General features: G+C 40.9%; 1 protein-coding gene across 1 annotated transcript in view; it reads left to right on the forward strand.

Annotated features, from left to right (window-relative positions):
- The window catches only part of ITPRID1 (ITPR interacting domain containing 1), an 87,540-nt gene extending 70,340 nt beyond the window's left edge, over positions 1 to 17,200 (forward strand). The window contains 7 exon segments of the mRNA XM_061197891.1: positions 8,449 to 8,506; positions 8,900 to 9,499; positions 9,501 to 9,874; positions 10,208 to 10,517; positions 15,417 to 15,542; positions 16,314 to 16,427; positions 16,895 to 17,200. Coding sequence (XP_061053874.1) covers positions 8,449 to 8,506; positions 8,900 to 9,499; positions 9,501 to 9,874; positions 10,208 to 10,517; positions 15,417 to 15,542; positions 16,314 to 16,427; positions 16,895 to 17,200 — 1,888 coding nt within the window.
- Positions 17,201 to 23,212: the final 6,012 nt, after the last annotated feature.

The raw sequence follows: 23,212 nt of genomic DNA on the forward strand, positions 1-23,212 counted from the left end.
TAAAAAATTTTAAATACAATAAAAAGATACAATGCTATGAGAATACTAGATTAGCCATGGCAAAGCATTTTTAGTTATCTGGGTGATTGTCCTGGATGTTTCACTCAGACAGAAAAGCAATAGCATATTCAAAAAAGTTTAACTGAAGAGAGGTTTGAAAAGGAACTATTTACTAAGGTGGGCTGAATTCAAGGAACCAATAAGAGATGGGGAAGCACCGCTAGGCTAGGAAGAGCAGAAAGCCATTACCACTCCTAGGTCTGAAAAAACAGTGGGAAAGAATCATGTTACTGGAGCCTGGTAAAAGTGGAAGCTTTAGAAGGAAAACACTTTACCTGGAGATCTCACCGTAAATGAGTGCAGCTATTTTCAAATAGTACCCCGAAGGAAGTGGTGGTAAGTAAGTACTCAGTGTTCTTTCTCCTGCCCTTCAATCTCTACCGGTGCCTCCCACTGACTGAACACAAGTGAAAACCTGGAGGAAAGAAAGGGCAAAAAATGACTGGAGTAGCGGCAGTGAAAGTAAGGAAGGGCAAATGGAGACTAACCAACACACAACTGGCTTCCCTGAGAGTTTCCCCTTTGCCCCCGATGCAGCCACCAGTCCTACATCTGTCCCCTAGAATGTAGGTAGATGAAAATCATAAGCCTGATTCTTGATGAAAATTTTAGTTCTCCAGGTTGGTGTCTCCAAACTATTTTTTCCTTTTTCATCCTGGATTATTACATTTTTAAGAATTGTATTTTTAATAAACAGTTTTTACTTATAATTGTAAGAAAAATAGATCCAGTTTGGATACTTAAATTGTTACTTTTGATGAAGTAGGCTACCATGTAAACGGACTGTTGCCTCTTGCTGTCTGAGCAGTTGGCATAATCAGCTGCCCATCAGCTGGTTAAGTCAAGCAAGGATAATGTTGCTCCCAGACAGCTTCGCAAGAGAAAAAACATTTGGACCGGTGGTCTTCAAAACTATGGTAGTTGAATCAGTACAGAAATTAAAAGCTTCAAAGAAATTGGTATCACAAAATTTGTAATCCACCTATTGTCTCAAATGGTCATGGCGACGTTGTTCATTTAGCCCTGGAAACTTCTATTCTCCTATTTTCAAATATGAGATAAGCACCGGTTCCACATGAAAATTTTTCATTACATTCTTCCCGAACGATGAATGCAGGTTTACAGTTCAAAATTGGCTCTGTGCCCCTTCTTTTTTTCTCAAGAATATCTAATAAATAAGTATCTATGTAGACAAAGAAGATATGTGTATTGAAACAATATAATCTTTATAGATTCATATAAATGTTCTGTTTCAGAAATAATTTAATTGATTAAAATTACCTTGTTTCATTACAAGATTCTTCATGATCGATCCCCTGATTACTTTATGCCACTTAGCTCCAGGCACACTGGCCTCTACTCCTTATGGGTAGAAACATAGCTTGTGGGGGGAGGAGGGAGCACAGAAACATAAGTCACTCCCTCTGATTACTCTAAAATGTCCTTTTCAACTATTGTTTAGGTAGTGTGTTACATGACAGCTTCTAAAAAAAAATGATATGAAAAGATGCCAGAGGAAGCAATGTGAATTATGTATATTTTAAAATATGGTCAGACCATGAGACCAACAGAGAAGGTTTTTCACACTCACCTCTCAGCAGAAACCAGAGGATAAGAGCACATCAGTTTCATTTTAAAGTAGATATTTTGCAACTCAAGAATTTTATACCTTTTTAAGTTGTCATATAATTGTGAAGCAACATTTAAGATAAGCAAACTCTCAGGAAGTAGAGCACCCACATTTTCTTTCTCAAAGAGGTACACCAGCCTACCGAATGAGGAAATCCTGTTTAAGAGGACGAGCAAGGCAAAGTAGAAGGAAGTGTAAATTATACAGACGTAATCCAAATGTCATGAAAATTCTTAAAAAGAAGGCACATGAAAAAAATAATTTAACAACAACATTCTAGATCTAAAATCCTAGATCATATCAAAGAAAGCTGAATGCAGAAGAAAATAAAATTATCAACAAATACTGATTAATTGGGCAGTCAATAGACATGTATAATTCTTGATGTTGAAAATCGCAGTGTGAAATATGTTTGAACTTTTTAAGTTACCACTAATTAAATTTAAAAACACACTGTATGCCTTATGAATTACCAGAGGAAAAAAGCAACCTAAGAAAATATAGTCCACCTGTCAAAAGAATAATCATTGAAAATTAATCATATTAATGATACTAACAAATATTGAGTGCCAGGCACTAGGCTAAGTATTTTACATTATCTCCTTTACTCCTCGATTAAGTCTCTGAGATAGCTATTTATGATGCAGTTCGAAATCAGGTCAGCTTAAATGTGAAGTTATGGTCTTTATTAATACAACAAGAATAGCAGATAGATTATAACTTATGTCCCAATTCTCATTGATTAGTATTAGCCATTAGTAATGTTGAACTGATAAATATTCTGAGGCTGAATCCCAGCTCAGCAGAAAAGACCAGCATGGACTATTAGTGATGCCTATTTAAAAAAAAAGAGAGAAAGAAGATTTGCATCAAGTATGCCATATGCTTACTACATCAATCACAATTATAAAAGTAGATAACATAAAATTACGAACAATAAGACCAAGATCATATTTTATGAAAAGGGTTACAGATATAATAAATGGATCTGACAAAGGAAAAGACTCAAAGGTCATTAAAATAATTTAACAACATTTAAAATAAAGAATCACAGAAAAAGGGCTTTCCTGGTGGCGCAGTGGTTGGGAATCTGCCTGCCAATGAAGGGGACGGGGGTTCGAGCCCTGGTCTGGGAAGATCCCACATGCGCGGAGCAACTGGGCCCGTGAGCCACAATTACTGAGCCTGCGCGTCTGGAGCCTGTGCTCCGCAACAAGAGAGGCCGCGACAGTGAGAGGCCCGCGCACCGTGATGAAGAGTGGCCCCCACTTGCCGCAACTGGAGAAAGCCCTCGCACAGAAATGAAGACCCAGCACAGCCATAAATAAATAAATAAATAAATAAATAAATAAATAAAAATTAAAAAAAAAAAAAAAAAAGAATCACAGAAAAGTTAAAAGAAAAATGAATGGGCAAAAATATACCAAAAAGTATGCTAAAGTAAACAAAAAGAAAACAGGAATTCCAACGTTATTATTATTAGATAGAGTAGAATTCAAGAAAAAAAAAGTACATACAAAAATTTGTGAAATAAAGCCAAAGCTATGACAAGAGGCAGAAACTTAGTCTTTGCTCTTTTTAGAGACTGTAGAATGAAAACAAATGATTTATTTGACTGACAACATTAGAAAATAAGTAAGAAAAAGAAAGTATTTCCATTAATTCAAGAAGTAAGAATCCAAAATGTCAATAGCTATTGTAGAAATTAAAAGTTGTCAAAGAATTTCATCTTTTAAGATGCACCATGATCAGTGGTTTTATGGCTGAGCACTTTAAAAAGTTTAAGGACATGATACTACCTAAGCTTTCTACACTGCTTGAGAGCATAGGAAAAAAAAAAAAAGAGAAACCTATCTAGTTATTTTTTTATACAAGTGACACAATCATTATACCAAAATCTGAAAAAGAAATTCATGTGCTTACAAATACACACATATGAACACACACACAAATTATAAGGAATTTTTGATAGAGAAAAATTCACAATATATTATGTGAAAAGAAGCAGACTATATACTGTGTATGTTAGGATGATTATTTTATAAAATATACATATACATGTGCACAAAGAAAATGTACTGGATTGAAGTAGATATATATTATAGTAACTTTCCTGTATGGTTAGATTATATGTGATTTTTATTTTCTTTTTTATGTTTTTTCACTTTCCAAATTTTTTTCACTGCTATGTATTACTTCTCCAATGCTAAAAAATAACTAATGGTATTAAGCCAAAAAGAAGCTGATTTTAGAGAAGCAGCTTTTTTTTTTTGTAATGATGAAGGAAGATTATTCTGACTAAAGAATAAAGGAGAAATTGCTAAACCTGGAGCAATAAACAAAAAACAAAAAAAAGAGGGAGGAGGTGAGGGAGAGAGAGGGGAGTAGGAGGAAAAAGGAAAAAGGAAAAGTAAGGATTTCCAGGTTGTAAGAAAGAGATTGAAACAAAAATGTCAGCAGGGTGCTAATGGAAGCTATCAACTCCTTACGTAGAAATCTTTATGGGATAGAAACTCCTCTGCTTCCAGCCTGCTGGCATAGAAGAAAAAATTAAATCTCTTCAGGTGTACCTGCCACAATCACGAATATTCTCAGCCTTTCTTGAGTTCCAGAATTCAGTCAAGATAAAATATAAGCTGTGTGAGGCCAGGTACTTTTGTTGCTGTGTCCATGGAGTTTCTGGAGCAGTGCAGGGCCCTGCAGGGCCAGTGAACATGCGTCAAGTGGAAGAATGGGGGTTTGCAGTAGAGCAACCTGCCCGGCTCTGTCTCATGGCCTGTTCTCTTCAGAATATTAAGTGTGACTTGGCCCACAGCCAGAATGTGTTTCAAAGCCATAGATAACACAAATAGCTTTCAGAATGAAGGTCAAAATCATCCTTGACTGGATGAAAACATGGTCCCAAACTAGCTAGGTCAATTTTGTGAGAATACAAAATAGAGACTGATCTCAGTACAACCCAACACTGCAAACAAACACAGCTTCTGACTAGACTAACCTTAGGCTGTGTGTACAGAAGAGAAATATCGAGAAGAAGGAAAAAGGCAGCCCTGCTCCACTCCATGCTCATCAGACCATGTCTCGATCACGGAATCTAATTCTGGGCGCCCAGTTTTACAGCAAACATTAAGTAAGTGCTTATTCCAAAATACAAAACACAAATGGCCTGGAGACCCTGCCCTCTGAGGGCTGATTTAAGGGGATCTGTGGAGATTTAAGGTGAGGAGAAAAGGCCTGGAGAGTACAAGAGAGCTGTCCGGAGGAAAATGGGTTAGACACGTCCAGTATTACTCCATGGAGTGAGCTATGAGTAACAGATGGAAAGTGATAAAGTAGATTTGGCTCAATATAAAAAGGCATTTTCTAAAAGGTATGATACCCTCTGAGTACACAAGAGTAGGTCTCTGTCACCACAAGTGGGCAAGCACCAGCTAGATGACCATCTATAAGGAATGTTCTGGAAGGTACTCCTGCACTGGATGGTAGGATGCACCATGCAGGCTTCCAACATGGGGGACTGACTGGCCCATAGAGAGGTTTTGTTTGTTCTACAAATGAATTTTTTTAAATGTCTTTGGGGGGAACACACACTCTGGAGTCCAAACTATTCACACGGCTCCCTACTGTCTTGAATCTTGCTGCTTCACATATCTATGCGACCTGCCCAGCTCCTGAAGGCATTCGAGTTTGCATAATCTGTAATGTCCAGTCCAATTCGAAGATAATTTGCCCCTGAGATGTAACTTCACCGCGGAGCTGTCACAGAATTTTCTGCCATTGGAGGATGGAAGAGAGAAGAACTTGGCAAAGAGGTAGGGTAGAATAGCTCCGTGAAGATGGGAACCCCAAACAGCCTAAGGTTGAACCATTTCTTTTGTTCTGCACAACTCCAGCATACATCACACCCTTAAAGATTCCTTTTCTTTTTCTCCCTCCCCTCATTTATGTTTCAATTCCACAGGCTTTTTTTTTTTCCTGAGCCTCCAGGAACTCAGACTACATTAAGTAAAAACTTTCCACTTAGGAGTCAGAGCTTTTACCACTAACTCAGCTCAGAAAAGCAACCCTTCAGGTTGACTTCTCTTACTGCTTTAAGCCATTCCAGAGACTCTTGTCAGGGCCCTGACTCCTCTGTGCTGTGGTTGGTGTAATGCTGCCACCTGGTGACTATTTGGACAAAGTGCCTGCAGCATCGCTCTCCTCCCAGGCAGAAATGTTTCACACCCGTGAGATGGCGAAGCAAACCTTCCCAGGGCAGGGTCTACCTAATTGGGAGGGTAAAATCTTAACTCTGTGAGGACAGTCCTGTGCTGGAAAAGGTAATTTCTAATAAATATTAATATTAATAATGACACTCATTAATGATATTTAATAACATTAGTAATGATTGAATTCTGATAATATTAAGATGATGTTCTGCGGTAAGAATGTATATATAATTACATCATCTTTTCCATGTACATAAATTCTTCACGTATATATTATTGGATATTATCCTCTTCGCAACCCCACAAACAACATCATCAGCATATTTATTCTTTTCCCCATGAGGAAACAGACTCAGAGAGTGTAAGTGGCATGCCCAAGACCACACAGCTAGTAAGTAGGAGAGTCAGAATCTTAACCCAGCAGACTTGGCCCCAGATTTTCTAGATGACTCAGCTATGGGAGCAAACTGGATCTTAGTAGCATACATTATAGAGAGATTAACCCCCCGAGCTATGGGATTGGCAGAGTGGGGGAATCAGCAGTCTAAGGGGCATGACAAACTCACGAGGGGATTCGTGGTGGTTTGGTACAGGATCCACCCAGTAGGCAAGGGGTTGAATAATAAGATCTAGCTAGGGGAAAGGGACTGGTAGGGGTAAGTCAAGGCCCCAATCTAGTGGAGTAAGGAAGAGCTATGGCTCCTTGTGCATATTAAGTGCAGAGACAAAATCCTATTGGAGGTGATGAGGCTTCTGAAGTTCTACCTGTCTTGGCCTTGATAGTTTCAGGAACTGGGGTGGGTTGGCCTGGGGGTGCAGGTACTAAGTCCATTACTCTTGCCAGAGGCCATATCATCTTCCCCTAAGTCATGCCAACCTTCATATTACATATTAAGTGTGAGGGTGTGGGAGTGCTAAACAATGCACATTTGTATTTGTCTGTTTGCTTAATCAGATATCATAGCCATCCTGGACTAGGCGATTTCTCATCCTTTGTATCATGTAATTCCTACAACCCTAAGAGAATGGTTAGAATGTGCAAACCCGGGACTTCCCTGGTGGCGCAGTGATTAAGACTCCGCCTGCCAGTGCAGGGGACACGGATTCGAGCCCTGGTCGAGGAAGATCCCACATACCACGGAGCAACTAAGCCCATGTGCCACAACTACTGAGCCTGCGCTCTAGAGCCCATGCTCCGAAACAAGAGAAGCCACCACAATAAGTCTGCGTACCGCAAAGAAAAGTAGCCCCTGCTCACCGCAACTAGAGAAAGCCTGCGCACAGCAACAAAGACCCAACGCAGCCCAAAATTAATTGATTAATTAATTTTTTTAAAAAAAGAATTTGGAAACCCAATTTTGAGAGTTTATTATCGAGTTGTCAAAAAGGTGGTTTATAGGCAGGAAAGATTTTTAGCCTCCGGAAGAAACGAAACCATCTGTAAATTGGACCACATTTTCTTGGTGACTTGCTCAAAATGATTCAGATGCATGTATTTGGCTTCTAAAACACAAGATAAGTAAGGCTCTACTCCTGAGAGAAATATGCCCAATTCCACCATTTGATCTCACCATCAAAGAGAAGTTTTCATAATCTGGTTTCTTCACAAATTCACGTAAATGAGTTTCAGAGGTTATTTTTGTTTATTTTTGGTTTTTTGTGCTTTACAAAGTACAGTTAACTAAAGGTAACAGTTATAATAACTATATCCCTTTTAGAGGAAATCACTCTCTCTACTTTTTAGGGACCCTTTATGTTTGTGGTTGTTTATTTTCATTTGGACCAGATTGACTTGAACCTACCAGCATACGAATGAATGGGCTTTAACCTATAATTTTTTTCTAGTGCTCTAATGTATAATTTCATTCCAGAGTTATAAGAAAGGGAAGAGCAACCATTTTATATGAAGCTTATATTCCAGAATAGTAATTGCTTAGACATTATCTGGAAATTTTAAAGAATAATGATGTACTGGGAGTCCTTCACAGCTTGTGGCACAAATCTTGCACCAAAACAAATATAGAAAAAGTGAGAGGTTGCAAAGTCTGTTTCGTCCATCTTCAGCAAGTTTCAACCCTTCTGTTGAATCTTTGGGTCTCCTAATGTTTACATAGCATGGTGGAAGGGGAATATAACATTCTGTCCATTGCAATACATATACACAGATATATAAATTGTGGTGTTTATTGTTTTTTAGTGTGGCATTTAAGGCATATGCATTTCCTTCTGGATTTTCTTCCCCTTAGTGAAGATGCATCTCACAATCAGATTGTTATTTAGTTTTAAGAGATGTTAATTCCTCTTCTTTTGTTTCATGTTTTACTCCTTGTAACAGGAAACCAGTGACTCAATTTTACATGGACCCTCTGATAACTGAGAAAAAAATCCTTGAAATTCCCTTATTCACTTATACTTCCACACAGTGGACATCTACTGAGGATCTGTAGTGTGTCAGACACAGAGAGTGTTTGACCCCAGTCCTGCTGGCGGTCTGTTTTCACTTTACTGACCCCAGGTCTCTTTATCTTTCTGCAGGTGCCATGGCGACAGAGCAAACAGCTGTCAGGCTGACAGCAGCGGGTTCCTGGAGGAACCACCACCCCTGCAGGTAGAGGGCCCCTTGAGGATCGGAATAGGAACAGAAGGAAAGATAAGATGAAAGTGCGTCACCCTAGTTGGAAAGTGCAACCAATGCTTAGAAGACACGCCATAGGCACCCAAGAGATGGGGGACAATGGAGTCACAGTGGACAAGTACAGAAAGCTCAGTGTTCGTTTCCTTTTTATTTTCTTTTGATTTTTCTAAGGAAGGAAACTGAGTCTCGTAGAAAGAAGGTCCCAGGTAAAGTAGTAAACTTACACAAACCTGAGTTTGTAACCCTTGTCTCCTGGTTCCTAAGTCAATGATAATGATAAGAAAAAAGGAAAACACAGCATTTCTTAAACCTAGTACCTCCCCCACCTTTCTGACCCATTTGTCTTTATTCCCATTTCTCCCACAGATACCCTGCTTGTCAAGCTACCAGAGTCCTGCTGAGAATGGATATAGAAAGCCAAGGAATCAGAGCCACAGCTTAGAGTCATCCCAGGACTGTCAGCAAGAGTCACAGGAGTCTGATTCCAAGAGCATAGTGAGGACATCTTTTTCAAGTCAAGACTGGAGTGTCTTGGAAGAAAAAGCCTCAACCTCTGTGGTAGAGAAAGAGTCTCAGTTTGATGCCATGGATGGGCCCCCAGAGCTGTTGACCCAAGATCTGGCCCTTGATAAGACCACCCCTGGGGGAGAACCCCCAAGGAAAAACAGCCATCTGTGGCAGCATCCGCCTGTGCCCCAGACTGAATATGAGGCCACTGTAGGCACGGTTACCTCCAAATATGATTGCCCTCTGGGTCTTATGGTGATGCACACCACAGAAGTGAAGGATGGGTTTCTGAGGCCTGAGCGAGCTGGGGCAGTATATGTGCAAAGCCACCACTGTGAGTCTCAGAGATCACCTGGAATTGATCGTGCTCAAGGCAAGTCCTTTCGTGTTGACTCGGAGGCCCCAAGAGGAGCAGAAGGCGGTAAACTCTGTCCTGATATTAACAACGCCTGACTGATGCAAAAAAAGTGTCCCACCGCACGTCCCCAAGCCCAGTGAAGCCATGCCCTACACAGGCGACCTTGCCCAAACATCTGGAAAGTCCATTCCCCATCTAGATTAAGTGGCTGGCGATACTCCCCAAGTGAGGCCAAGGTGTAGTGCTTTGGGTCAAATACCACCTAGGGCAGAATCTGAGATGGGAAACCTTCCTCCAGATGCTAACGTAAACGCTGTTAGCTCCAAGTCTGTGACAATCCAGATGTTCTCCAAACTGGCATCAGCTGCTCAGAGTGCTGTGGTCTTGGGAACGGATTCTAGAGAAGCAAGTCTAGAATGCACTACGTGTGACCCTGTTACCACAGCAGAACCAGGACTGGGAACAGAAGCAAGACAGTTCAATGAGGGCTTCCCTGGTGGCACAGTGGTTGAGAATCTGCTTGCCAATGCAGGGGACACGGGTTCGAGCCCTGGTCTGGGAAGATCCCACATGCCGCGGAGCAAATGGGCCCGTGAGCCACAAATACCGAGCCTGCGCGTCTGGAGCCTGTGCTCCGCAACAAGAGAGGCCGCGATAGTGAGAGGCCCGCGCACCGCGATGAAGAGTGGCCCCCGCTTGCCGCAATTAGAGAAAGCCCTCGCACAGAAACGAAGACCCAACACAGCCAAAAATAAATTAATTAATTAATTAATTTTTAAAAAAGACAGTTCAATGATGTTTCTGTTCAGACTTAACACATGTGAGCCTAGGCCCTGGCATTGCTGTTCAGCTCCAAGTAACAAGGCCCAGCCCCTCACCATATCTGCCTCTGCAGACACATGTTTCCCTGGTATCTACCCAGGGGGCACCTGCCAAGCTGTGCCTGCCCACTGTGGTGGCTGCTGTCACCGCCATCGCCCCTGCCACATGGCGAGGCAAAGGCCCAGCTCTGTGTCTTCAGCCTGTAGGCACTGCTCATGCTCACGTAACCATCTGGAAGCCCAGTTCCTGAAGACTTTGCAAGTCCTTCAGGACTCCACAGTGAGGGAGCTGTATTCTGTCAGTATTCACCTCTGCAAAGATGGGGAAGCAGATGCAGCAACAATAAATACCTCAGGGGTAAAGTTCAGCCTTCCCTTCCGAATGTGAGCTCTCGGGACATACCTTTCCATTTCAAATCATGACTAATATTTGTAGACTGCTTTATTATTTACAATATATTCTCACAAACTTCTTCTTATTTGATACTTCCGATCACCTTATGAAGGAATGAAGGCAAATTTTATTATCCACCCCCATTTTACAGAGGGGTATAGAACAGTACATTCATATGTAAGGTTCTAAGCATCAATGCATCTGTACCTCCTCTTCAGTTCAGTCTAACTGAAAATTCTGTCTGATATTCACTTAGCTGTATAATCTCGCACAAGCCATTTCATCTCTCTGAGCCTAGTTCCTGTTTTGTAAAATAGGGAGACTATTCATGTCATCGATGCAGCATCGTTTTCGGATTAAATGAGAGAAAACTTGCAAGGCACTCAGCACACTCAGCACAGTGCCCGGCACATAGAAAGCCCTAGAAAATGCTAATTGCGTGGTTACCGATTTTTGTTACTATTTCATTATTGTTCAGGTCTTAAATATAGAACTTCTCATGTCAAATAGAGGAACATTTGGTCTTCCTTTGCTAAGCTTGTTTAAAAGTGAACATTGAGGTTACTGAGAACTGAAGGACCCCCAACCCTGTTCAGCTCCTGGTAAATACACAAGCATTTAGTGAGTCCTTCCAATGAACGCTCTTCAGCAATTCTCAAGGTCAGAAATAATCTAGGCTATCAAGGCTAGCCATTGATTTAAAAATTAAGAGTATCAAACATGAAACTACATGGATAGACAGGGTGGGAAAACAAGGTAGCACATATAACGTAGGACTATAGCTGTTCAAAGGAGAATGAAGGGCAACTATAATTTCCTGGGTGCCTATTTGGTGCCTTCTGTGTTACCTTCCCATTCTGTTAATTTCACAAATATTTACCGAGTGCTATACCGAGCACTTTATTTTTGCTGTGTCAAATAACCCCCATTTTCATCCATGCCATAAATGTGCCAAGTCCTCCCTCTTTTACAGACGAGGAAGCAAGAACTGAGAGAGTTTAATTTTCCAACTTCCCACAACTCCTAAGTCCAGAGTCACATTCAAACTTAGCTGACACCAAATTCTTGGACAATCCACTCCAAAGATGTGTCCAACTTTAAAATATCTGAATCTATGTAAGTGTAATAGTAACATGAGAAAGTGATTATTTGAAAGATAAGGCAAATTACTACATGGTCCTTCAAGATATAGAAATCTATACAAATGTAATATAAACATAGAAAGCAATTATACGAAAGATAAAATAAGGGTTGAACTAGTAAAAGAAGGTGTTGAGATCAATTCTAGGTATAATATTATGCTAAGTTTCAGTGGGAGAAAAGAACAAAAGCTAATGTATAGCTGGGGTCCTTTGGAGTAAAAAGACCGGGGTTCAAATCCTGGAGAATAGTAGGAGTCATCATCATCATTGATGTTAGTTGAGAGATTGTAAATGCAGTGGTTTTCAATTGGGGATAATTTTACCCCACCCATGGCGACATTTGGCAATGTTTGGAGACATGTTTGGTTGTCATAACTGGGGTAGGTGCTACTGGCATTTAGTGGGTGGAGGTCAGGGATGGTGCTAAACATCCTACAATACATAGGACATCCCCTCACAACAAAGGATTATCTGACCTAAAGTGTCAACAATGTCAAAGTTGAAAAACTCAGCTCTAAGGGAATAAACATTTACCTGACTATATAGTTCATGTAGGAAAATGTTAGGGATGAAAGACAGCTGGAGAAGGTGACGTGTTAAGAGGCTATAAGGGGAAAAATATTAAATCCTACAGTTGGGTGCTCCAATTTCCATGATGAAAACCAGATTATTGATCTAACATATCCTGAAAAAATATTATTTTTCTAATTTACATTTTTAAGATAAATTTTATAAGGAAATATAAATTAAACCATATTTGGTTTTATATTTTGTTTAAAATAATAAAGTATAAAAAACCAAAACTGTGTTTAAAACTTCAGAAGAAAGTCACAGAGAGGGTGTGCTCTCGTGGGTTATCTATGATAATGGTTTGCTGATATGATTAATTTCTTATAAATAAGTGATTTCTTCACAATAATTTGTTAATTCAAAATTAAATCTTTCCAGAAAAGAAAATGAGATGTATATGAAATAAGAGTTTTGGATATTAGAAGATCCATCTATAATGTTTATGATTGATTTAGATTTAAAGAAAAAGAAAATCATACAAATCTTAAAAAGTAATATGAGCCAATTCAAAAGTGAAGGGTCAATATTGTTGCTCTTACTGTTGAAGATAAAGTTTGTTTTAAGGCCCAGGTTGGGTCAGTAGAGTAGACCTTGCATTGTATTTGAGTTATAACCTAGCCCTTATATTGGAAAAAGAAGAGTTCAAAACAGTCTCTTTTTTTGTTTGCTTGCCTAAGGTTTCCTTTTTGCTGAAACTTCTGTATCTGTTCTAAAGCAGAAATGTATTGATAGTTTCAGTGTTTCCAAATGACCGGGAGATGGCAGCATATCAGAATCTTCCACATCGCTCCCTTCAGTCATTCCTAAATCCCAGCCCCCATGCCGTCCAATCACAAAGCGTTACCCCAAAATATCTAGATGAAGCATAAAATTCAATGTTCATAACGTTCAGCCTACTTGAGCACCATATTTCCATCGCCCTGCCCTCACTGTCCCTAGAACTTGGTCACCTTGTAAGAATCTACTAAGACCAATCGGCTCATTCCTTAGGGACAAATAACTTCTCCGTATGACTAGCTACACTGTATTCCCCGCTGTGACTCAGCTGGATCTTGAGAAGAAAATAAATGAATCAGGAGAATTGGGTTTGAAATCTACCATGTTTTGACCTCGGACAAGTTAGTTAACTATTTGTGTCAGAACACTTATCTATAAAAAGAAGTCCTCCATGGTCTGTATGATCTTTTCTAGTTTTAAGAACCATAACTGTAGTCACCTTTCAAGCGCTCTTGCCGACATCAATAACCTTCAAATACTCCTCTAACTGGTTCAAATGCACTTACACCGAAGCAACAATAATTGGAGAGTTTTGCTCTGTAAAATGTTGTTCATGTATAAAAATGAGGATAGAATCAAAACCGAACTCTCAAAGCAAAATGATGGAGAGTTTCAATATCAAAATATCACTCTTAGGACAGTATTTCCATTATGACAATACCACTAAAAATAGCCATCTGGTTGCTAAGAGCATGGCCATGTGGTTTGGGGGTGAAAGGTAAGAAATCTGGGACTTCCTAGAAAAAGGGGTGGGAGGAATTAACATAGCTGAAAGATTGGTCTCCACTGAAGGAGGAAGAAGAAGAAAAGGTTAAAAGCGGCCTGCCATTGAAATTTTTCCTTTAAAGAGTTTCCCAGAAGCCCCACTCCACCATCTCCACTTCCATCTCATTGCCATCCTATCTGCAAGGGATACTGGGAAATGTAGGTTTTTAGTTAGATGCTCAGTGCCCCTAAGATATTAGAATTCTGTTATTATGAATACAGGAGGGAGAGATAGTGAGTAGGCAACGACCAGACACTACACACTAATCAGGGAGGGGTTTAAAATGGAGGACCCGGTAGATCTAGCATTAGGGTCCAGCTAGCATTAATATCACTCAAAGTCAGATGGGTAGAGATTCTGGGGTCCTGGATCATGGATCTATTCAAAGCATGATCCAACCAGGGCTAGAAAACAAAGAGGATAGCTGGTAAGAACTCAGCAAATCAGCAGAGTGCCTGATAAGTAGACCAGGCTTGGTGGCTGCAAGAAGATATTTAAGTAAGGAAACCAAGGCAACAGCATTGTCGTACAGAGAAAGTAAGATTTAAAGAATGATTCACATCAGGAACAATGGGAAGCAGGATTGGGAGGACAGAGAGTTCAACTTGAGATTCCAGTCCGTGGAGGATGGGATGCCTAATCTATGCCTACCTCACTCTGAATGGGCTTGTTCGCTGGGTGGGGCTGATCCTACAGATTTCAACCACCAGAGACTGTGGTTAAGCAAAGCTAAGACTAATAAAAATGATTCTAAGCAGCCTTTCTCTAATCAAACACATACCATCCGAACAAACGTGTTCAGTGTTGTTGAGATTCAGAGTGAGGCAGTACTCAGCACCAAAGTTAAACAAGATTAAACAAAACTCAACAATTCTGGGCTTCCCTGGTGGCGCAGTGGTTGAGAGTCTGCCTGCGGATGCGGGGGACACGGGTTCGAGCCCTGGTCTCGGAGGATCCCGCATGCTGCGGAGCAACTAGGCCCGTGAGCCACAACTACTGAGCCTGCGCGTCTGGAGCCTGTGCTCCGCAACAAGAGAGGCCGCGATAGTGAGAGGCCCGCGCACCGCGATGAAGAGTGGCCCCCGCTCGCTGCAACTAGAGAAAGCCCTCGCACAGAAATGAAGACCCAACACAGCCATAAATAAATAAATAAATAAATAAAAATAAAGGAATTCCTTTAAAAAAACAAAAAAAAAACTCAACAATTCTAAGCACAGGCTCGCACTGTTCTGGCCCTTCCCTCCTCCTCTCCTGTCTACATCCTTGCACCCTACCTCCCCCTAGTCTTCCAGAGCGCCTTCTTGTCTCTGGGATATAATGTCTCCAAGGGCCATCCAACAATGGCTGCCCTCCTGTCCCAGCCACATACTGCCTCTAGTTGCTTGACGAAGCCAAAGGCTGGGCTTTACCTATTCTCTTTCTGACACATTAGCCGCAGGGCTGCGTTGCGAACAGGGAAGCCCAGGTGGGAAGGCAGGTGCCACTGTGGTGAACTCTTGCAGTGATTCAGAAAGACCTTCCTTCTCAGCTCTTTCTAATGGTTCTCAGTGCACAGTCCATGAGATGGAAACAATGAAGACGGTATGCCAGAGTTTCTGGAAGCATTTAGAAGAAATTGAGCAGCACCTTAGAGAACAACAGGCACCCTTTTCCAGGGACATGTCAAAGGAGAAAAGATAATTATCTAAGGGAGCCATAAAAGTAAGTGCCAGCCCACACACCTGGAGCAAGAAAAGGTAATCAGGGCAGGACAGATGAGCACCAGGGAGCAGGGCTAATGAGAAATCGGCCAGTTTTCCCTTTGCTTTCCTGTTCCCATTCTTAACTTTCTCAGTGGGAGTCTGTGAGAGCCATTTGCTGGATAGCAACACTTACTCTTCAAGGCCAGGGCTATCTGAGGTCAGAAAATAGGCAGCAGCTGGGAAGAGGGGGCTCGCCAGCAGGATATCTTTAATCAATGTGAATGGGGCTCACGCAAATGCGAACATTGGCAGTTGTTAGAGTTTTGGAAATCTGCATTATTTTCACATAGATTAAAAGTATTTGTCCCAAAAGTGGATTAGTCATTGCCTGGGGCTGGGAGTAGGAATAGGGGTTAATTTATAAAGGAGCACAAGGTTTCTTATTGGTGAGATGGAAGTGTTCCAAAATTGAATGGTGGTGGTAGTTACACACTTGGCAGATTTACTAACAATCATTGAATTGTACTCTTAGAATAGGTAAACTTTATGGTATGTAAATTATTCTGCAACAGAGTTGTTTAAAAAAAAAGAAAAAAGGAAACCTGCCCTCCTAATAAACCTATGCCTGCAACTGATACAAATAAAGATGGTGACTTTCTCTTTTAAGACCTGTCAAAGGAGTGACCTACATTTTGAGAGGGACAACGGAAGTTTGTACCTGGAGGTGCTTGTGAAATTTGGTTGTTTTCTATTATTTACCTGCAGGGAGGAGGCTGAACAACTGCAAACTTTACACGAAGCCCTACAGCAGGAGTTCAAGGAGCTAGAGTTTCAACTAGGAGACCAGGCTCAGCAAATTCGAGAAGGGATGCTATTGGTACTGGCGATGGGGAGTGGGGTTTCACTAGATCCTGCCCATCGTAGCAGGGGTGCGTTAAGTGAGAAACCTGATTGTACAGTCATTCCAGATTCTAAGATTAGGTGCCAACACGTGCATTTTAAGTATAAAGAAATTGAAGCCCAGAAAACACATTGGTTTGCTCAAGGCCGCGCAGCTAGTTGATGGTGATTCAGGACTAGAACTTGGGTCACCTAACCCTCATGCCAATCTTTTCCTCTGCCCTGTAAACAAGAGATAAACATTAGTAGCCCATTCTCCAAATGAGAACAAAAAACACAGTTTTGACCTAATATGGGCTAAGTCACTGCCAGGATCTGTTGCCATCGCACAGAGCCCAGTCTAGAGAACTCACACCCATCAGTGCCTTTCCCACAAGTCTGAGTTGGCTGCTTGGTGTAAATATGGGAACTTGTCCACACTTTTTGTTCTTGTTTTCCTTTTAGCAGCTTGAGCTTCTCACAGGGGAACCACCTGAACACTACACAAATCTGCATCAGTATAACTGGACCGAAGAAAAGAATGGCCAGGCTTCATGTGCTAAGATCCACCCCTCCATGGCCCCTGGGGCTGCCTTTCCTCCCAGTGATGGCCAGCAGGCTCCATGCTGCAGTGTGACCCATTTAGCTGCCTTTCCTCCATCCACCTTGGGGAGCAGCACCAGGATGTCTCCTCCAGCCTGGGCAGAATCAGATCCAGCCTCTCTGTCAAATTGTCCTGTTGGAGAAAAGGATACAGATGTCTTCCTCTAGATCAGGGCAGGTTTGTTGACCTTTCTACAAAATGTAAAAGCACATTCTAGCCAGAGCAAGAATATCTAAATTTTCCCTAAGGAGAAGTATGTATCAGTCCTTCCTCAGCTATTTTTTTAATATTCTACTCTATGGTTAAACCTGGGAGGAATATTTTAATACTCATTCGATACAGAATAAGTGAGCACCTACTATGTGCCAGGCATAGGGTGCAGTGGCCAAGATGTATATAATATATATCCCTCAAGGTATATATGGTATACAGTCTTTGCCCTGCTGAAACTTACAGTCTGTTGGGGAAGACAGAATGTAAACACATAAATAGGTATGAATTTGAAAACTGTGAAAGGGCTTTGAAGGAAATAACAGGGTTTTATGAAAGAGAGAATAACAGGGAGTCTGATTTAGATCAGGGTATCAGAAGGGCCTGAAGGAGGAAGGAAGATCCAGGCCTCAGAGGTAGCAGACTGTCCAAAAGCCTTGAGTTGGTCGGCGAGCCAGACTTATTGAAGAAGCACCCACTAGGTGTCAGCAGCTCCTCTTGTGCTGGAGACAGAGCTGTGAACGAGACAGAACTGCTACTCAACAAAGCCTCGGACGAAGAGTGAGAAACAAGCACCGCACCAACAAACAAGTAAATAAGATCACGTCAGTTCCTCACCATGGCGAAGACCGTGTGATAGTACTGTAGAGAGTGATGTGGGGTGAAAAGCTTACCACATTCGTCAGAGCGGTCGGCCTTGCGAAAGGGAAGCTATTTGGGTGAGACGCGAATGGTGAGGAAGAGGAAGCCATGTGAAATTCTGGGGAAAGAACATTTAAAGCAGAAGGAATGGGAAGTGTAAAGGCTCTGAAACAGAAACAGCCAGCATTGCTGTGTGGGTGAGTGATGGGGGAGTGGAAGTCTGAGAGGTGGGGCTTCGGGATAACTGTAGGCTGGAGTCCGAGAGCCTGAGTTTTTCCCAAGTGTGATGGAAAGCCATTGTAGGTTTTAAGCAGGGTTGTCCTGTGATCTGCTTTACATTTAAAAATCACGCTGACTGCCTTGTGGAGAAGGTACCACTGGGGACTTACAGCTGTGCAGGAGCTCCCGTTAGAAGGCAGTTGGTGTAATCCCTGAAGGGAGAAGCAAAGCTGTCAAGTTGCTTCCATCCAGCTGGGGAGGCTTGTGAACCCTCCACCCCCCTTCGCCAGTGAAATGCGGGGTGATGTACACCAGGGCTGAGTGCATGGGTGGTCTCTAAGTGCTACAGGAATTCTCAGGAGGGGGGAATGCATGAAGAATGGAACAGTCAGAAAAACTTCGTGGAAAAGTAACTCCTTGAGGGAAGTGCGTAATTTATATAAGGTGGGCCAGTGGTGGTTACTTTCCAGCAAGGAAACTAAGAAGCTATTTCTTTTGAAACTACCCCTTACTAGAACCCATCTCATAGCCTATTTCCGTTCTTCATCCTCCTTGCTCTTCGGAAACCCTTTGGCTTCATGCGAGCCCTCCTACCCTTCAGACCACCCTGCAGTTTCCTCTGTTGACTATACTTCTTTGGAATGTGGACATCCCTCTTCTGTCCTCAATTCTCTTCTTTTTCTCTCTCCACACCATCTTTCTCAATATACACACTCACTCTAGAAGCCCAGTTCCCAGGTCTCTCCAGAATTCCCGTCCAGCATTTTCTACTCTCCACACAATAGTTTCAACTGGAAGACTTGCTTCCACATCTCACTCAGTATCTATCTTTTTATTTCTGTGTGATACACAATGCCCCATGCCAAGTACTTATATGACAATCTCTTATTCTCAGAAGCAGCCCACAGCAAAACTGTTCATTAGACATGGAAAACTTTTTTTTTTCTGAGAACGTAGCTTAAAGCTAAATAAGTTCCATTTTGGAGTTTGAAGTGTTGATAAAGTTCAGACCTGTTTTTGTTTTTTTTTTTAAAGGAATTCCTTTATTTTTATTTATTTATTTATTTATTTTTGGCTGTGTTGGGTCTTCGTTTCTGTGCAAGGGCTTTCTCTAGTTGCGGCAAGCAGGGGCCACTCTTCATCGCGGTGCGCGGGCCTCTCACTATCGCGGCCTCTCTTGTTGCGGAGCACAGGCTCCAGACGCGCAGGCTCAGTAGTTGTGGCACACGGGCTTAGTTGCTCTGCGGCATGTGGGATCTTCCCAGACCAGGGCTCGAACCCGTGTCCCCTGCATTGGCAGGCGGATTCTCAACCACTGCGCCACCAGGGAAGCCCTCAGACCTGTTTTTGACCTGAGTTGCTTCCACACAAAACAGATGCAAATGAAGATTTGATGGTTGTTATTTCATATAATCAAACTGCATAAAAGGAACTGACCATATAAGTTGCCATATAAAAATAGAAGTCTTTTGCGTGTGACACGACAGACTTTCCCTCATTTGAGCCTCTCAGTGCTAAGGGAAGTATTCCCCATTTGAATAGGAGGAAGCTAAGATGGAGAGAATGATCTCCACAGGTACACACTGAGTCCTGTGCTGTATTATTAATGAGAAGCAACTGTACACTGGGGTTAAGGACTCAAGCTCTAGAGTTAAATCCAGAAGCTTAAATCCAACTCCACTATCTGTGTTGGATAAACTACTTAACCTTTCTAAGCCTCAGTGTCATCATCTGTACATTACAAGGCTTAATGCATATATAGCCCTTTAGAGCAAGCCTGGAACGTGGTTCCTGTATGATTCCATACAGAGTATGGCTCATTATGATTATGATGATGATGATGATGATAATAAGAGTAGTGGCAATTTTTGAATATCTACTTACATGCAAGGTACTGGGCTAAGCACTTTCTGTGCATTATCAGTTATCTTCACAACAATCCTGAGAGGCAAAAATTAATACACACACACACACACACGCACACATGCATGTGCACGCACATGCTCAAAAAGACTATAAATTGTCTAAGTTCCAACAACTAGTAAGGGATTGAGTTGACTCTCTGATTCCATGTTTTGCCAGTGGTTCACCATTATGGCTCTGCCAAACCTTGGGGCTTATGTGGAGCCCACTGACTGGTCCAAATCAACCAAAGTAACCCTGCTTCTGTCTGCATTATCTATTTAGCTTTAGCAGAGATTTTCCTTTAAAAAAATCTCATTCTATATAAAAGTTTGAAAAGCACTGTACTATGTTAATGACAAATGACTCTTGCAGTCAAAGGCAGGTTCTGAGCTGCTTTCATGTAAAGAGATGACTTCTTCCACAAAGACTCCTCAGGAACCTACCATCCTAGCAACTCTTAGCTTACTACTGCTTGTCCCATTGCCCAAGAATAATGGCAAGAGTTCCTTTGCAGTCCCTGAATGATTTTCCGGGGAATCTCATTGTTCTATCTTCAAGTTCCAAGATCCTGCATTCTCTTTTTTTCAAAGTTAACCTATCCAAGTTGACTTTATTCAGGAAAATCCAGACTACATTTCTGAAATCAGAGATCATTGCAATAAATATTTGTACAAAGTTAGTAACATAGAAAACCTTTTAATTGTGAAACCCAGCTCAGGGTTAGAGTCATTCCATTTCAATGAAAAAGAAGAAAAAAATAAAAATCACACCACCTGATCATTTTCAAATTTAGAAGTTGGCAAGGGAACAATTTAACCTCTTTTACATCAAAGGACAAGGGTCCCTTCCTGTACTAATTTTATTCCATCCAGATTTCATTTCAATATTCAAAGCCAAAGGTGTGAATAGAGAAAACTGAGTTGAGAAACAATACTTGGAAACTCGGGTTATATATTTTCCTTGGTTTCGTTATGCATGAGTGAAGACCCAGGTTGCACGATGGAGACAAAAGGGTAAAACCTTGAAGGTTGCTCTGAACCACAGCATATGCATAGGCTATGTAGATTTATAAAAGGGTATCCATCTTTCAGTCCACAGGAAAACATTTCCACAAAATCCCATTAGATTTTGTTTAACAGATATTCCCTTATATATGCATTTTTTTCTGCAGGTCCAGAATCATCTTTTCTTCAGAAGAAAATAATTTTGCTAAAGTAGAAAAAATAAAATCAGAATATGTTCTAATGACTTGAAAATCTGGTCTAATATAACTGTTTCTTCTTGTTGAGAAATAATTTCTGTGGTATAACAGAGGTCATAAAATAGGACATTTGCGCAGAGATTAAAGGATAAAAGTTTTTTTGAGAAGAAAAGTTTCAAAATGTTTTACTGTGAGATGGTGGCTTGCATATCTAATTTCAAATTTTAATTTGAACAACAAAGAACAACCATAATTTGTAGGGGCTGTAGATTATTTGAAATGATGTCAAATTGTCTTTCTTGAAAATGAGAGAATGTGAACAGAAGCCAAAATATTGGTAGCACCTTTCTCTAGCCCAAGACTCAGGTTCTAATAGTCTAATTTTCAAACATTAGTAGACCAAAAGTTTAGTATGAGATGCTCCCTCTCTGTGTCAATCCAATTATGTAAAGAAAGAGATTTCCATGTCACGAATGATTTCTAATCATTAGAATCAAATTGAAGACTTTTCCCATTTGGGTACTTCAAGAGTTCAGTGCTATCCAATGTTGGTAATCCACTCTAGCAGTCAGAGCCAGTCCTTCTCTGAATTCATTCACCAGGAAAATGGAAGTGAAAGAAATACACCTACTTCCTAAATGCACCTACATTTTCTTCATTCCCATTATCATTCAATAATTGCTTATTTGCTAATGACAGTGTACCAGAGTCATAGAACATCTATATTTTTCTTTCTTAAAATAAATATTTTGGGATATTTTATAAGTATATAATTTCTAGGACTTAAGGAATATAATAGGTGTCCAGCATTTTCTTTCCCAAAAGCCAAGTATTTACCCATTCAAAAAAAGTTACATGTTTCTATTTTGGACCATCTGTATTCTTCTATGGAAATGGGTAGGCATTTGTCAACTGCATTGCTCTGTTAGCAATTCCTATGAATAAAATAAAATTTTACTTTTATTTTTTATTATCCACTGACACAGTTTTCTTGAACTGTTGAAAACTGTTGAATCTTGCCAACTTCCCATTGCTTTAATGAGTGCATAACATTGATGCGTTACAGGGGGAGGTTCCCTGCCCTGTTCAACTCTCATTCCTGCCCAGTCTTACCACTTATCTGTTCTCTACAGCCTCAACCTCCACCAACCCCTCTGCTGCTTCTTCAGTCCACAGTGGAGGCTCCAGAGCTGGGTATACAAGTGGTAGAGTAGGATATTTGTCTGGCACTTGGTCACTTTATGTGTATGCTCTGGTATTTTGTTTCAGAAAACAACTCTCTACTATTCATTTAATCTGAATAACTGTAGAGCAATGAATCATACATTTGCTTCCCCTGAAAACTCTTTATTTAAATAGGGATGCTCTTTGAAATTTAGAAAGGTAATAGGTTTCCTTTCTTCTGGTTGAGTGGTCTGCTTTCTGAAAAGCTTTAGTTTGCAAGAATATTTTGTGTGTCCTTTTGTCAAATATTCAAGTCATTTAAAATTACAGTAAGAACTTCTAACGTAATCTTATTTACTTTTGTATCTTTCACATCTGATAACAGTATCTTGCTCATAGTCACTTCTCTATAAATGCTTATTGAAATAAATTAAGGAGCACTGCCTTGCTTTGTATAAAGCAAGGTTTAGGGATTTCTCTTCACTTATGCTCAAGGTGAGGCAAACTTATACATATGTCTATGTAAAGTCATAGTGCACTACATCATATAACACTCTCTTCATAAAGACACACATTATAAGATGAATTGTATTCCCCAAAATTCATATCTTGAAGCCCTAACCCCCAGTGTGACTGTATTTGGAGATAGGATGTTACAGGAGGTAATTAAGGTTAAACGTGCATCTAATGACTGGTTGATATGAAGGAATGTAAGCCAAGCCCCCTCACCTCAACTTGGGACAACTCTCAAGAGTCACTCCAGCTTCAGAGCTCTCCATGGGGTTACTTGAGACTTTTGTTTTAACTACAGCCCAACTCCTCCCTCTGTCCAATCCTG

The sequence above is a fragment of the Eubalaena glacialis genome, chromosome 8 (genome assembly GCF_028564815.1).
Source record: "Eubalaena glacialis isolate mEubGla1 chromosome 8, mEubGla1.1.hap2.+ XY, whole genome shotgun sequence".
NCBI lineage: Eukaryota > Metazoa > Chordata > Mammalia > Artiodactyla > Balaenidae > Eubalaena > Eubalaena glacialis.